The sequence below is a fragment of the Oncorhynchus keta genome, chromosome 18 (assembly GCF_023373465.1).
Source record: "Oncorhynchus keta strain PuntledgeMale-10-30-2019 chromosome 18, Oket_V2, whole genome shotgun sequence".
NCBI classification, from domain to species: domain Eukaryota; kingdom Metazoa; phylum Chordata; class Actinopteri; order Salmoniformes; family Salmonidae; genus Oncorhynchus; species Oncorhynchus keta.
Window position 1 is genome coordinate 2,319,935 of NC_068438.1, and position 17,058 is coordinate 2,336,992.

Below are 17,058 nucleotides of genomic sequence, written 5' to 3' on the forward strand. Positions count from 1 at the left end.
GGTTGTCCCTCCCTCCCTGTCTGGATCTGTTTGTTGTCCCTCCCTCCCTCCCTGTCTGGATCTGTTGGTTGTCCATCCCTCCCTGTCTGGATCTGTTGGTTGTCCCTCCCTCCCTGTCTGGATCTGTTTGTTGTCCCTCCCTCCCTGTCTGGATCTGTTTGTTGTCCCTCCCTCCCTGTCTGGATCTTTTTGTTGCCCCTCCCTCCCTGTCTGGATCTGTTTGTTGTCCCTCCCTCCCTGTCTGGATCTGCTTGTTGTCCCTCCCTCCCTGTCTGGATCTGTTTGTTGTCCCTCTTTCTCTGGATCTGTTTGTTGTCTCTCCCTCCCTCCCTGGATCTGTTTGTTGTCCCTCCCTCCCTGTCTGGATCTGTTTGTTGTCTCTCCCTCCCTGTCTGGATCTGTTTGTTGTCCCTCTTTCTCTGGATCTGTTTGTTGTCCCTCCCTCCCTGTCTGGATCTGTTTGTTGTCTCTCCCTCCCTGTCTGGATCTGTTTGTTGTCTCTCCCTCCCTTTCTGGATCTGTTTGTTGTCTCTCCCTCCCTGTCTGGATCTGTTTGTTGTCCCTCCCTCCCTGTCTGGATCTGTTTGTTGTCCCTCCCTCCCTGTCTGGATCTGTTTGTTGTCCCTCCCTCCCTGTCTGGATCTGTTTGTTGTCCCTCCCTCCCTGTCTGGATCTGTTTGTTGTCCCTCTTTCTCTGGATCTGTTTGTTGTCCCTCCCTCCCTGTCTGGATCTGTTTGTTGTCTCTCCCTCCCTGTCTGGATCTGTTTGTTGTCCCTCCCTCCCTGTCTGGATCTGTTTGTTGTCCCTCCCTCCCTGTCTGGATCTGTTTGTTGTCCCTCCCTCCCTGTCTGGATCTGTTTGTTGTCCCTCTTTCTCTGGATCTGTTTGTTGTCTCTCCCTCCCTCCCTGGATCTGTTTGTTGTCTCTCCCTCTCTGTCTGGATCTGCTTGTTGTCTCTCCCTCCCTGTCTGGATCTGTTTGTTGTCCCTCTTTCTCTGGATCTGTTTGTTGTCCCTCCCTCCCTGTCTGGATCTGTTTGTTGTCTCTCCCTCTCTGTCTGGATCTGTTTGTTGTCTCTCCCTCCTGTCTGGATCTGTTTGTTGTCCCTCTTTCTCTGGATCTGTTTGTTGTCCCTCCCTCCCTGTCTGGATCTGTTTGTTGTCTCTCCCTCCCTGTCTGGATCTGTTTGTTGTCCCTCCCTCCCTGTCTGGATCTGTTTGTTGTCTCTCCCTCCCTGTCTGGATCTGTTTGTTGTCCCTCTTTCTCTGGATCTGTTTGTTGTCCCTCCCTCCCTGTCTGGATCTGTTTGTTGTCTCTCCCTCCCTGTCTGGATCTGTTTGTTGTCCCTCCCTCCCTGTCTGGATCTGTTTGTTGTCTCTCCCTCCCTGTCTGGATCTGTTTGTTGTCTCTCCCTCCCTGTCTGGATCTGTTTGTTGTCTCTCCCTCCCTGTCTGGATCTGTTTGTTGTCTCTCCCTCCCTGTCTGGATCTGTTTGTTGTCCCTCTTTCTCTGGATCTGTTTGTTGTCCCTCCCTCCCTGTCTGGATCTGTTTGTTGTCTCTCCCTCCCTGTCTGGATCTGTTTGTTGTCTCTCCCTCCCTGTCTGGATCTGTTTGTTGTTCCTCTCTCTCTGGATCAACTTGATTTTACGTGGACACAGATCCAGTAGAGTTAACCTCTGAAGGATCTGACCCTTTTTCTTCTTCAATTTTCACCTAAAATGACGTACCCAAATGTAACTGCCTGTCGCTCAGGCGTGAAGCAAGGATATGCATGTTCTTGATATTATTTGAAAGGAGACAATTTGAAGTTTGTGGAAATGTGAAATGACTGGAGGATAATATTTTTTTTTACTGAACCTTTTTTTAACTAGGCAAGTCAGTTAACAACACATTGTTATTTACATTGAAGGTCTAGGAACAGTGGGTTAACTGCCTTGTTCAGGGGCAGAACAACAGATTTTTACCTTGTCAGCTCTGGGATTCAATCTTGCAACCTTCCGGTTACTAGTCCAATGCGCTAACCACTAGGCTACCTACGCCCCAAATATAACACATTAGATCTGGTAAAAGATGATACAAAGAAACAAACATGCTTTTTATATTTTTGTTAGTACTATCTTTGAAATGCAAGAGAAGGGCCACAATGTATTATTCCAGCCTTGGCGCAATTTAGATTTTGGCCACTAGATGGCATCAGTGTATGTGCAGTTTTAGACTGCTCCAATCAACCATTGCATTTCTGTTTAAAATGTTGTATCAAGACTGCCCAATTGGTTTATTAATAACTTTTCATGTTCATAACTGTGCACTCTCCTCAAACAATAGCATGGTATTATTTCACTGTAATAGCTACTGTAAATTGGACAGTGGCGTTAGATTAACTTCTTGACGCACCCATCCTGTTACCGGGATCATTTTCATCAACGGGCCAAATTCAAATTACATGACTAAAAATATTTAATTTTCATGAAATCACAAGTGCAATATAGCAAAACACAGCTTAGCATGTTGGTAATCCACCTGGCGTGCCAGATTTCAATAAAACTTTATGTAAGGACATCTCTCTCAGTAGACAAAATATTACAAACAGCTAGCAGCGAAGTAGATTGGTCACGAAAGTCCGAAAAGCAATAAATGAATCGCTTACCTTTGATCTTCGGATGTTTGCACTCACGAGACACCCAGTAACACAATAAATGTTCCTTTTGTTCCATAAAGATTATTTTTATAACCAAAATACCTCCATTTGATTGGCACATTTTGTTGAGTAATCCACAGGCTCGAGCGACCACAACAGGGCAGACGAAAATTCCAAATAGTATCCGTAAAGTTCGTAGAAACATGTCATATGTTTTTTTATAATCAATCCTCAGGTTGTTTTTACAATAAATAATCAATAATATTTCAACCGGACCGTAACTTTTTCAATAGGAGAGAGAGAGAGAAAATGTCTGCTCCAACTGTTGCTCATGCAAAATTCTGCTGGCACCCAGCCATCCACTGATGCGATGTGTCGTTCTCGCTCATTTTTCAGAATAAAAGCCTGAAACTATGTCTGAAGAGTGTTCACACCTTGAGGAAGCCATAGGAAAAGGAATCTGGTGGCTATCCCTATGGAGGGAAGGCATGCAATGGAACAGAGAGCTTTCAGGAAAAATAGCACTTCCTTATTGGATTTTCCTCAGGTTTTCTCCTGCAATATCAGTTCTGTTATACTCACAGATAATATTTTGACAGTTTTGGAAACTTGAGTGTTTTCTATCCTAATCTGACAATTATATGCATATTCTAGTTTCTGGGCCTGAGAAATAGGCAGTTTCAATTGGGTATGTTTTTCAGCCAATCATGAAAATACTGCCCCCTACACTCAACAAGTTAACAAGAATTTAAGCTTTCTGCCCATATCAGATATGTCTATGTCCTGGAATTTTCTTGTTACTTACAACCTCATGCTAATCGCAGTACCCTACATTAGCTCAACCATCCAGAGGGGGACCCACCAATCCTGTGAAGGTTAATGAGTGAGTGACGACGGACGTAGTCAATATAACTGTGTTCAGCAGATTTGAAATGTTAAGTGACCGAATGCAGAGGGGGGATATCAGCACATAATGAAACCTCTTACAATATTAGATTATGACATCTCTCTAAAACAAGTTATAGGCTACTCTGTCATTATTTATCTTCATATGACAAGGATTAAAAAGGATTTGCCAGTAGATTGTCGACTTGATTCATGATGATGACTGTTAGCTAAGACTTTGAAAGTAAGATGTTGACATGATCAGTCCAATCAAAGCTACTGTACAAATAACGTGATTTGACGTAATTTCTGTGGCCAATGACCTTGAGCCTCCTTGGATGGACACTTCTAATATACATTTTCTAGCTCTAACTTTAGACTTGTACTGTCCCATGAGTGGTAGAAAACTGAGTCTACGCAACGCTCTGTATTTTCTGCTGGCCCGCCCCACCACCACAGAAAGCCCTGAGCTCGGCTGAAACGCCTGCATTTTGGAGCTGCCTTACTCAAGAAAACAAAAATGAGACTAAGTTTGTATGGGGCTTTATGAACTCAATGAATGTTTGTTTTTATTTTTTATTTGAAATTGTTTGAAAACTGATGTGGCAGGTATTAATGCCAAAAAAACAAGCAAATCAGCCCCACATGCCCTGAATGACGGGTCGCCACTGGATACCTTATACGTTTCATTAACGGTTGCACCTACAAACGTATTCAATCCGAAAGGTGGCAAGTCTGATGCTCATTTTATGGACGCTGTGGACTCGTATGAATCCGACGTCTAGAATTTGAGCTATGTTTTTGAAAGAAATTGTCTGACGACCCTAATGCTAACGGTCAAAGATCCGGTATAGTGGTTCCCGCCAACGGCCGGACAAATCATGACCAGAGGCGTGGAGTGTGTTGTGTACCGCCAAACAAGTTAATTTGCTAATTTTCATCGTCATTGGTGTCATATTGGTTTTAGATATGATGGTATGTAACATTGAGCTTCAACCAATGCATATACTATAACCCAATAATATTAGAGCACATCAAGACAAAAAAAACATCTGAATTCTGGAGCCCTATAGTGACAGTAAAATATAACAAAAGTAGCTGAATTGTCAACCCAAAATTCCTGACCATCACTGGTTTAGGCTTGTATATCCCCATATTTTTTTATCATGCATTCCTGCTTGGACATGTTAGATGTAGTAACTTATTTATTGAATGCCATCTCTGTAGTCTGACACTAATTAATAAAGCATTGTAAATGACTTTATAATGACTTAAGATGCTGACTCAAATGTATTCTGGTGTGGGACGCTGCACAATTCTTTTGGGGGGGGTGCCACCACATCATGTGCTGGTGCCACCAACTAAAAATGTTTGTGCCACCAGGGGAAAGTGTTAGTCTAGAGCGCTGGCTATATATCCTAGTGATCTCCCCCTCACCCCCTCTCCATCCTCACCTCCTGTCTTCCATGTGTGTTCTTGTCCTCATTCCCCCTCTTCCACTCCTCCCTGCCAGAACGCGTACCCCTCCAGGCGTTCCACCCACACGGACGACTCGGCCCTCTTCATGGTAAGGCCCCGTCGCTGTGCTCCCCTTCTCTTCTTCCCTAAGCCAACAAGTCTGCACTACTTCACTCTCTCTCCACTCATTTTAGAACAGTGGTCAATTTAGATTTTTACATCAACAAATGACCTTAAATTCATTGCATTTTCATCTCTTATCCAAATGAAAAGAAACCAATAAATGTATTTTTCGAGGTATCTTTTTCAAAAACGTATCATTCCATACAATAATCTGTCATGTTAATTTAGAAATAATACTTGGCGACCCCATCTTCAGTTCCCAGTCGGCCACACAAGGGGTCTCGACCCCGACTTTGAATAACACTGTTTTAAAAGGGAGCAACTGGGGAAAGATATATGGTAGCCCATGGCATGCTTACACCAATCTAAAGCTGTTCTGGGGGAATTCTTTTATATATATATTTTTTTAACAAAAATGAATCTTTATGCTTCTAAACACTTGTGGCGGAGTAAACAAGTGCCCACGTTAGGAAAACAGTAGGAAATGGGAACACGACCTGTGTCTCACCTGCTCTCTATCCACCCTCTCTCTACCCACCTGTCAACACCCAATAACCTTTCATAGTCCTCCCCCTCCATCTCTAACACTCTTGTCTACTGTTTGGTTATATAGTTAAACACATTCACACGAGAATGAATGTATGGACTTTCAGGTAACTGCTCAAAAAAAGGAAACGTGAGTAAATGAGGTGCCTCCACACACATGTGGTTCCTGAGTAAATTAAGCAATTAACATCCCATCATGCTTAGGGTCATGTATAAACATGCCCAGTTGCCCATTATTTTGGCTACCATGGTTAGATGAGATCTTGATGACTTTGAAAGAGGGGTCTCAAAGGAGCATACAGAGTTTAAAGGGTGTTTATCTCAGTCACCAGATCTCAACCCAATTGATCACTTATGGGAGATTCTGTAGCGGCACCTCAGTCCACCAAATGATGGAATTTCTCATAGAAGAATGCTGACTCATCCCTCCAATAGAGTTGTAGACACTTGTAGAATCTATGCCAAGTTGCATCGAAGCTGTTCTGGCAGCTCGTGGTGCCCCAACGCCCTACTAAGACGCTTTCATTTGGACTTTCCTTTATTTTGGCAGTTGTGAAACCTGTGTTTCGTCATATGCCTGTGTGGAAATCTGTTTTTTCTGATTGCATCTAACAATCTGTTGGTCAGTGAGCGATGTGTTCCGCCATTCACTGCCACTGTAAAAGAAGTGGCGTTTGACATCATTAACTGGGTCGTGTTCCTTACGCACCAAATGGAAGAAAGCGGATTGAACTTCCATGTGGGACTAGGATAAAACTCACATTTTCATTTTCTGTCAAGTGCCCTAATGAACACAACCCTGGGTATTATAACTTTTTCACAGTAATGTTCCTCTGACCCAAACTCTACCCCTCTGGCTCACTTTTCTCTGAGCACAGTACAGTGTAACCCAAGTATAAGCCTGCTTTTGTTACACATGGCTTATTTACAGCCTGGTTTGGCGTGACTTGTTTATTTTAAAACAAAAACTTCAAGTAGTCAGAGCACTTTCATTACAGTCCTTCGTCTTGAAATGTTAAACTGTTGACATGCACAATTTGTGACTGTCAACAGTAGACTAATGAACAAAATACACGTATTTTTTTGTATAATGTCCCTCTAAAAGGGGGCTGGCATCAGATACCTAATTGGGTGCATGGAAGGAAAATGGAAATATCTTCACCAGCATGGTATGGTTTGGGTCAGCACGGTCGTGTGAAAACGCTGTTAGTTTAGTCATAAGATGACCTGCTGCTTGGTTCTGGGTTTCAGCTGGCTGTTGGAATCCTTGCCTGTCCCCTTGCTTTCTGACTTTTTCACTAACCTGTTCCAGAGACAGGAGTTGTGTCCCAAATGGCACCTTATTCCCTATATAGTGCACTACATTTTACCAACGCCCGTAGGGCATAACAAATAGTCCCTTTTTTCTGGTGCATTGTACCTTACACCTGTCCTGGCTTAACCCCTCTTCTCCTCCTCCACTTCTTTCTCTTCTGATTCCCCTCTTTCTGTATGTGTTTATTTTCTGTCTCTCTCTCTCTCTCTCCCTTCTCCGGCTGGTTCACTGTTAGAGCGAGTACCAGCCTCGCATGGTGTTTGAGATAGACACTGACACCAACACCATAAAGAGGAAGCCTGGCACTCACAAGCAGGTGAAACACTCCTTTGGTTACAGTCCTACACATATACACATTTGACTTGTTTCACATGCACATTTAGGGAGCAACTATGTGTGCACAGCATACACACAGTCACACATTGTTGGAGCACAGCAATACATACAAACAAACAAACCAACCAAGTCATTGGCACTTAACCCAAATTGCTCCTTTAATTTGCTCTAGATAAGAGCGTCTGCTAAATTACTGAAATATAAAATGATATACGGGCTGTCTGCAAACATACCATCCCACACACAAACATGCACATAGTTGTTGTTTTGTGGCCTGTATCTGCAGCATGCTGTGTGTGCACTGTGCTTTACTCAATTAACAGAACAGTACTCGATTTTCAATCTCTCTCTGCTTATAAATCTCTCCATTATTCCACGTCTCTTTATTTTCCTTCACACTTCCTTGTTACTCTTTCTCCTCAATTGTAATTTTATTTGATTTTTAAATCCCTCAATCCACCTGTTGCCATTCCTTCCCTCGTCTCTCTCCTTATTTCTCCTTATATTTTTGTCCTCCTGCACTCTTTCTCTCCAACCACCTCCCCCCAGTCTCTTACTGTGTCTGGGATGTCCATAGATGGGTGTCTCTCCTATCCTGCCGATATTGCCCCAACTTGTCTACTGCAGGTACTGCAACCTTGCACGTCGTCTTTTCAGAGCAACCTCCCTTTTCTGTCTCTCTCTCTCTTTTTATTTCCTTATATGCTTTGGATTTTGGAGCATGCTGTTAAACACTGGTCCAGGGCCAGTTTAGTGATGGTTAGAGTTTGGCTCGTGCATGTGTGGTGCGCTCCCCTGTGCAACCACCCAGTTGTGAGCTACACTTTGGCTGTGGATGAGGTGAGTTTCCCCTGCATAATGGAAACGCGTTGAGCACCTATTAGGAAAGCACTAGGTGTCTATAAATCCAATCCATGAATATATCATTATAAGCTGACCCTAAGGGGCCACTCTACCTACCTGCAACCAGAGAGTCTGATCCATGGCTCTATGCCCACAGTCCACCCTCTTCTCTGTAACAGTTGCCCATCTTTGATGTAGTGGTAAAAGATAGGTTTGTTAACACCAAACAGTAAAAGATGAATGCTAATGCTAACAGCGCTAATGTTGGTGTCAAAAAAAGATGCTCTCGTGATATTTGCTGGCCTTTACTCTCCCTCATTACATCTCTGGTGCCAACAGAGGTGTGATATATACCTGAGTATTGTTGAGAGAACCGTATGTGCATGAATGCCGGAGTTTCACTCCTGACTCCAGTTGAAAGTGGGATGAAATGAACCCTCTCTCTCCCTCTGTTTGCTCTCTGCCGGGACTTGACTGGCCACCCAGCAGGGCGAGGATCGCTGCTCCTCCCTGTCTCCCACAGGTAAGACACCAGTCACACTATTCCTGCTGCCCTTCACTGCTAGGTGCAGCTAGTCCCATTGGCTTCCAGGGAAACCAGAGTGTAAATGGCTGTGAACGAGACCAGATTCCAACACACCCTTCCCCTCTCCTTAATCATTTTCTGTATCCCAAATTGACTACAACTCCCTAGACGTTCCTGTGGATCTGAAAGGGTTTTATAACACGCCATATTCACTCTACCTCTCTCCCACCTGCTCACTTCCTGTTCTGCTTGCAGCCCTCCAATCACCTTCTTACCCCGGCCCTGTTACTCCGCCCTCCTGCTGTGGACCCGCCCAGCGGCCGGACAGCTTCTTGTTTCGCCTCAGCCAGAAGGAAGAGCAGAGGAGAGGTATGTCACTGGATCACAACCTCTGGATCTTGGCTGCATGGCCTGGGGAGCTTTCAGAAGAGAGTGTTGGTACCTCCTGAGTGTGCAATGCGCATGTCGCAATTGAGTGTCATGTGACATTGCTCTGGTAACTAGCTGGGCTGATAGACACGTCTGGATGGGATCCTGCACAGTCACTGAGCGATACTGTGGATAGTCAAACAAAATAGACGCTTCACACCCTTAGAATTCATTTGGGGGTCGGGGATGGGGGTAGTAGTATTAGATCATTTTGCGTATGGAAAGATTTCTATGTTTTAAATAGGGGAGGGGATATTGTCGGCTTTTGTTTTGACTTATGTATGCTGGTCTATGACTTTGATTTCTGTCTGTCTATAGGTCAGAGTTTTGTCTGTTTGGTTCAGTGACTAACATGCATCTGTGGCTTATAGTTTCGAAGCTCAGTTTTCTGTTGGTTTTGTTCCGACTATTACTTCAAGTTCCTTCTGTTGCTGTAGTTCTATCTGCTGTAGTTTGCCTTCTGGTTTGTTTGCCAGCCGTCTGGTCATGCACTTGTATCCGTAGAGCTGGACTTTCCTCGTCTTCAGGATCAATGATTAGCAGCCATTCTGCTTTCACCAGCTTTTGATCTTGTGTGTGTATGTTTGAGCCTGTCTGGTTCTGCCTTCCACGCCAGGTGATGGTGCCGCCCCCAGGCCAGAGCCTGAAGATGTGACCCCTACCCAGGCTCAAGGCCCCATGGGAGAGGAGGCTGCTCTGGTGGAGCAACTGCGGAAGGTGAACAGATTCTCCCCCCCCTTTTGAACAAGCTATTAGGGCCTGGAGTTTCTACTGGGTTCCTTGGCCCGTATTCATAAAGCATTTCAGAGTAGGAGTGCTCAACCAGAATCAGTCTTTCCTTTCAGATCGTAATGAGTACAATTATATGAACACGGGGACATGATCCTAGATCGGCACTCCTACTCTCAGGTGCTTCATGAGCCCAGGTCAGATCACAAGGTCACACTCCAGTCCCGACATGTGCTGATCCCCCTGTAATTGTATCCTGCTCTATTTTGTAGAACATAGAGTCACGTCTGAAAGTGTCCTTGCCAAGCGACCTGGGGGCAGCACTGACCGACGGGGTCGTCCTCTGCCATCTGGCAAATCACGTGCGGCCACGATCCGTACCCAGCATCCATGTGCCCTCCCCTGCTGTGGTGAGTGTTTGTGTGTTTGCGCACTTTGTGCGTGTGCTGTGTGTGCAAACCATGTGTGCATTGGTGAGATATCAGTTTTAGAATACATTTTGTCAGTGTGTCTTTCTCTCAGGAACACTACACTTCAAGCATATCAATACAACAATGCTACTTTTTTGCATTTGGGTTATGATCAGGCACTGCTTACATCCCAAATGGAACCCTATTCCCTATTTGCTGTGACATAGCCCTACAGGCCCTGGTCAAAAGTAGTGCACTTGACAGGGAATAGGGTGCCATTTGGGACACAACCGCTGTCATTGTGCTTACCATTGTCCCTGTTCTGTCTCTGTCCATCAAGCCCAAACTGACGATGGCCAAATGTCGGCGGAACGTGGAGAACTTTCTGGAGGCGTGTCGCAGGATCGGGGTTCCACAGGTAAGACCTTCACACTAGTTGAATAAAGGACTGGCATACTCAATTCACTAGTCTTCATGCTAAAACGTTTGTGATGGGTTAGAAAAAGCATATGATCCAAGAGAACCTTTACTGACTGACTGTTCTTCAGATTTTAATTTGCCAGCAGCAGGCAGTGACCTCAACAAATGAATGAAATACCTGAAGGCTATTTTCAGACAGTGCAGGTTTTTCTCTTCTATCATAAATGTTTTGTTCATAGTCGGGAGACAGACTCCCTCTACTACTCTGCTTTTTGTATCAACCACAGTTTAGCCTACTTCTCTGTCCCTGCTGTTTATCAGTTGACTCCAGCTAACTCAAATGACAAACGGGCAGCCTGCATAGCTTTTGTAAACCGCTTAATAACAGTGACTTTCTCTCTCTCTCTTTCCGTTCCTCCGCTTCCCTCTCAAATGCATCTTCCATCCAAACACAAAACTCCCCTATCTGTGTGATCTTATCCTTTGCCCCCCTCCCCCCCCACCTAACCCCTTCCTCCACCATTCTCTTCCCCCACTTCACCTCCCGTGGGACAGGAGAGGCTGTGCACAGTGGAGGAGGTTCTGGATGGCCGGGGAGGCTGTGTTTACGGGACGCTCGGGGTCCTGCTCTCCATGGCTCCTCCCCCCCTCCAAATGCCTTCTCCTCCGGCCCAGCTGGCAGGCTTCGCCCTCTTCTATCTGTCCATCATGTCTGTACTGTGTGCCCTGTACTGCCACCTGGTGCCCTACCTCTGAACTGTCTGTCTGGACAACACAATCCCTTTCTCACATTCCTCGTCCCACAACAAACGGACTCTCTACTACTTGTGCACACACACTATCTCAAACACACACCACTCGCACACCTCTGTGCTTCTCATTTCATATTGCGGTGTTTTCCATCACTGCAGCATTATCTATTCAGACACAGCAGTCAGCAGAACTCAACAAGGGAAAACACAAGAATGAGTGGACCACTCCCTCTCTGTCCCACTCTGCCTTAACAAAGAGGAGCGCTCGCCACTGCCTGGTTTGTCATCCACTGAAACGGGCACAACTCCATATGCCAAATACCATATAGTAGGTTTTATCTTTTGTTGTTCCAGTTGTTTGTTGGGGAAACGTTACTTGCGTCTCCTCAAGTAGTGGCAAGGTGGACCTTCAATGCTCCCTCGTTACCCTTCTGTCATGTACTGGCACTCCCCCCATTTGAGAGAGACAGCGAGACCCTGGAGGTGGCTGTGTTGTCACTGAACTGTCCGCTACTGAACCTCCGTCTGTGCCTTAAGTTTGTCCACCTGCCAACGTGTGTGTTTTAGATGGAACATTCCCACCCGAAGCCACTTCCATTGCACTAATAACATCAATCAAGTCGGAGTGCTTGTCCAATGTAGCCTACGTGCTGCTTCCTCCCTCCTGTCCCTGAGAAGAACCAACCACGAGTAATCTGACTAATCAATGCCGAGCGCTTCTCTTCTCTCCTGACTCTAGCACAGCTTAGCCTAAGCTGCAAAGTCAGTCTGAAGTTTTAGCCTAATCAAGAGAGCAGGTCGGCGAGGGTCATGTTAGCCTTTGAGTCTTTGCTGACGCACAATCAAGTTTCCGACAGGAACCCTTTTTATTTCCTTGACTGTCTGTGATCCAGCCCCCCTCTGTCATAATGCTCATTTTGTGGCTCCGGGGAGATGTTTCCGCTAGATACAGATCTAGGATCAGCTACACCTCCCCAATCCTAACCTTTAAAGAGGAACTGAAACGCTCAAATCACCCTACATTTTACACGGTATGTACCCTGTTGAAGGTGATGTTCTGAAAATACTATAAAACATAATAATGATAGATTCGTAGAGTGCCTAGCACAAGCTTCTTCTTCAAAAAAACATCTTTATTTAACTTGGCAAGTCGGAGAGATATACCTGCTGGAACGCGTGTTTCAGGTGGGTGCTGCTATGGTGACCAGCTAGCTGAGAAAAGGTGGGACTTTACCTACCAGGGTCTTGTAGGTGACTTGGAGCCAGTGGGTTTGGCGACGAGTATAAAGCGAGGACCAGTCAACGGGAGCGTACAAGTTGCAGTGATGGGTAGTATATGGGGCTTTGGTGACAAAACGGATGGCACTGTGACAGACTGCATCCAATTTGTTGAGTAGGGTATTGGAGGCTATTTTGTAAATGACATCGCCGAATTTGAGGATCGGTAGGATGGTCAGTTTTACAAGGGTATGTTTGGCAGCATGAGTGAAGAAAGCTTTGTTGCGAAATAGGAAGCCAATTCTAGATTTAACTTTGGATTGGAGATGTTTGATGTGAGTCTGGAAGGAGAGTACAGTCTAACCAGACACCTAGGTATTTGTAGTTGTCCACATATTATGAGTCAGAACCGTCCAGTGATGTTGGACAGGCGGGCAGGTGCAGGCAGCGATCGGTTGAAGAGCATGCATTTAGTTTTACTTGTATTTAAGAGCAATTAGAGGTCATCTTCAATGCCCTTGCTGATGGAAGGAGGTTTTCACTCAAAATCTCATGATACATGGCCCCATTCATTCTTTCCTTTACACGGATCAATCTTCCTGGTCCCTTTGCAGAAAAATAGCTCCAAAGCATGATGTTTCCACCCCCATGCTTCACAGTAGGTATGGTGTTATTTGGATGCAACTCAGCATTCTTTGTCCTCCAAACACGACGAGTTGAGTTTTTACCAAAAAGTTATATTTTGGTTTCATCTGACCATATGACATTCTCCCAATCTTCTTCTGGATCATCCAAATGCTCTCTAGCAAACTTCAGACGGGCCTGGACATGTACTGGCTTAAGAAGGGGGACACGTCTGGCACTGCAGGATTTGAGTCCCTGGAGGCGTAGTGTGTTACTGATGGTAGGCTTTGTTACTTTGGTCCCAGCTCTCTGCAGGTCATTCACTAGGTCCCCCGTGTGTGTTGCAGGAATTAAATTCCTCTGTTTTAATAATGCTTCTAATGTTAACATGCATAAAACCAAGGCTATTACGGTTACAGAAGTCATCAAAAGAGAGCGCCTGGGGAATAGGAGTGGAGCTAGACACTGCAGGGCCTGGATTCACCTCAACATCAACAGAGGAGGAGTAGGATAAGGGTACGGCTAAAAGCTATGAGAATTGGTCGTCTAGAACGTCTGGAACAGAGAGTAAAAGGAGGTTTCTGGGGGCGATAAAATAGCTTCAAGGTATAATGTACAGACAAAGATATGGTAGGATGTGAATACAGTTGAGGTAAACCTAGGTATTGAGTGCTGATGAGAGAGATATTGTCTCTGGAAACATCATTGAAACCAGGTGATGTCATCGCATGTGTGGGTGGTGGAACTGAAAGGTTGGATAAGGTATAGTGAGCAGGGCTAGAGGCTCTACAGTGAAATAAGCCAATAAACACTAACCAGAACAGCAATGGACAAGGATTATTGACATTAAAGAGAGGCATGTTTAGTCGAGACATCATAAGGGTCCAGTGAGTAGTGAGGTTGGTTGGGGTCACGGCGATTCAGACAGCTCGCCGGGCTGGTAGCAGGCTGGCAGAGAATGGAGGTCTATTTTTAGCCACCTCGTGCATTTCCGTGGGTAGATAAGTGGGGTTCCGTGTGGTAGAGGGGATCAATCCAATTGGCAAAATAGATATAGTTATGGTGACCCAGGAAAAATTGTCCGATAGACCTATTCAGATAGCAGCCGATAAGACAGCTAACTATTAGTGGGCCGCAGATGGGCGTTCAGGCAACGTTCAGGCAACGTCCATCCTCCAATGGTGGGGCCAGTTGGATAACTCCCTCGGGCAGATAACGTCTGTAGTCCAGTCATGAAGTTCTGGTGGGCCTCCGCATCAGCAGTAAAATGGGTCCGGATAGGTGATTGTAGCCCAGGAGTGACTGATTGAACTCTTCAGCTGGCTAGCTCCGGAATAATTGATGTTTGCTCCGGGATCGACGTAAGCCAATAGTCACATGGATAGCAGCTAGCTAGCTGTGAGATCCAGGTGTAAATGTCCAGAGTTTGCGGTTGAAATCCGGGGTTATGGAGAGAAAAATAGGTCCGGTATGTTCTGGTCTGAGTCGCGTTGTACAAAACTGGCGATAGCTTTTCGAGCTTACAGTGAGGGACTTCAGATGTGCCAAACCTAAGAGAGGCTAGCTATTCAGTTAATGCAAGCTAACATTAGCTGCTGACATGTAGATTGTTAGATGTCCACTCCTATTAAATCAATTGCAGCTAGTTGTGAGATTTACCAAATGATCCTGCCAGTATCCATAGTGAAATGAATCATCCATAGTAAAATTCTGCACTGAAGCAAGCTGATAACATCACGAGCTACTGTAGCTAACTGACCCATCAATGATAGCTGAGCTTGCCATGGTTTTGGACTTGCTAGCTAGCTATGATAGCCCACCTTGCACAGTATATTTGTTTTAGTTTTATTTGTAGGACAAAAACACTACATAAAGAGAGACCTAAGACAACTGTACAACATTGCAGCAACACATGACAATACAACATATTAGCAACACATCATGACAACATTCACCACCATGGTAGACAGCAATACATCACTCAAAGCAACCACAAGTGTCAGTAAGAGTGTCAATGGTGGGAGTCTTTGAATGGAGAGAACTGTCCAGTTTGAGTGTTTGTTGCAGCTTGTTCCAGTTGCTAGCTACAGCGAACTGAAAAGAGGAGCGACCCAGGGATGTGTGTGCTTTAGGGACCTTTATCAGAATGTGAGACTGGCAGCACGGGTGTTGTATGTGGAGGATGAGGGCTGCAGTAGATATCTCAGATAGGGGGGAGTAAGGCCTAAGAGGGTTTTATAAATAAGCATCAACCAGAGGGTCTTGCGAAGGGTATACAGAGATGACCAGATTACAGAGGAGTATAGAGTGCAATGATGTGTCCTATAAGGAGCATTGGTGGCAAATCTGATGGCCCAATGGTAAAGAACATCTAGCCGCTCGAGAGCACCCTTACCTGCCGATCTATAAAATATGTCTCCATAATCTAGCATGGGTGGGTTGGTAATCTGATTCAGGGTTTGGCAGCTGGGGTGAAAGGTAGAGAGAACTAATCCTGCAACTTGGAAATGAAAACATTCTCAATAAAGCTACTAACATACATTGTAATCTGGGCTGCCGGTCAGATGAACCATTCAAGTGATGTCATTTATGGCGGCACGCATTAGTCAATGAGGCAATTTTCGAATGTTTTTTTTCAGCTACTTTAAGGGTAGGAACTTGCTTCTTTACCACATTTGACTTAATAAAATGTTTCAGTTCGTCTTTAACCATTAGTAGAGAAAACTGACCCACGATCAGTGTCTGGAGGCAACTTCAACCTACACCCATTTTAGCACTTGCCTGATCCCAGGTCTGTTTGTGTGTGAAAACAAATCTGTGACCAGTCTTGGCAGGCACAAGCTGTGGTAAAAATCAGCCCCAGGATATGACTGGACTGCCTTAAAGTATTCACACCCTGTGACCTTTTACAAATTTTGTTGTCTTACAAAGTGGGATTCAAATGGATGTAATTGTCCTTTTTTTGTTTACGATCTACAGAAAATACTCTGACAAAGTGGGGGGGAAATTATGAAAGATCAAACCCTAATCTTGATTAGGTAAGTATTCAATACATAAGTCCAATGCTTGTTAGAATCCCCTTTGGGGCCTCCCGGGTGGCGCAGTGACTAAGGGCGCTGTACTGCAGCGCCAGCTGTGCCATCAGAGTCCCTGGGTTCGCGCCCAGGCTCTGTCGCAACCGGCCGCGACCGGGAGGTCCGTGGGGCGACGCACAATTGGCCTAGCGTCGTCCGGGTTAGGGAGGGCTTGGTCGGTAGGGATGTCCTTGTCTCATCGCGCACCAGCGACTCCTGTGGCGGGCCGGGCGCAGTGCGCGCTAACCAAGGTTACAAGGTGCACGGTGTACCCTCCGACACATTGGTGCGGCTGGCTTCCGGGTTGGATGTGCGCTGTGTTAAGAAGCAGTACGGCTGGTTGGGTTGTGTATCGGAGGACGCATGACTTTCAACCTTCGTCTCTCCCGAGCCCGTATGGGAGTTGTAGCGATGAGACAAGATAGTAGCTACGACAACAATTGGATACCACGAAATTGGGGAGAAAAGGGGGTAAAAAAATTAATTAAAAAAGAATCCCCTTTGGCAGCGATTACAGATGTGAGCTCTGTGAAATTGGATGTTGATCATTCATAGACATCCATTTTCAGGTTTTGCCATAGATTTTCAAGCAGATTTAGGTCAGAACTACAACTATGCCACTCAGGAACATTCACTTTCTTCCTTGTAAGCAACTAAAGTGTAGATTTGGCCTTGTGTTTTAGGTTATTGTCCTGTTGAAAGGTGAATTTATCTCCCAAGTTTTCACCTG

At 45.3% G+C, this 17,058-nt stretch overlaps 1 protein-coding gene across 7 annotated transcripts in view; it reads left to right on the forward strand.

The window, feature by feature from the left end:
- The window catches only part of LOC118396801 (DISP complex protein LRCH3-like), an 84,028-nt gene that overhangs the window by 59,113 nt on the left and 7,857 nt on the right, over positions 1-17,058 (forward strand). Inside the window, exons 14-22 of one of the 7 annotated variants that reach the window (XM_052467102.1) lie at positions 5,039-5,092; positions 7,203-7,283; positions 7,853-7,930; positions 8,633-8,669; positions 8,928-9,041; positions 9,718-9,818; positions 10,103-10,240; positions 10,581-10,658; positions 11,216-13,130. In XM_052467102.1, coding sequence (XP_052323062.1) covers positions 5,039-5,092; positions 7,203-7,283; positions 7,853-7,930; positions 8,633-8,669; positions 8,928-9,041; positions 9,718-9,818; positions 10,103-10,240; positions 10,581-10,658; positions 11,216-11,416 — 882 coding nt within the window. In that variant the 3' untranslated portion in view covers positions 11,417-13,130. Of the gene's footprint in view, positions 1-5,038; positions 5,093-7,202; positions 7,284-7,852; positions 7,931-8,632; positions 8,670-8,927; positions 9,042-9,717; positions 9,819-10,102; positions 10,241-10,580; positions 10,659-11,215; positions 13,131-17,058 lie in introns of those variants that run through there. The other 6 variants (XM_052467103.1, XM_052467106.1, XM_052467107.1 and 3 more) reach the window with 6 other exon arrangements.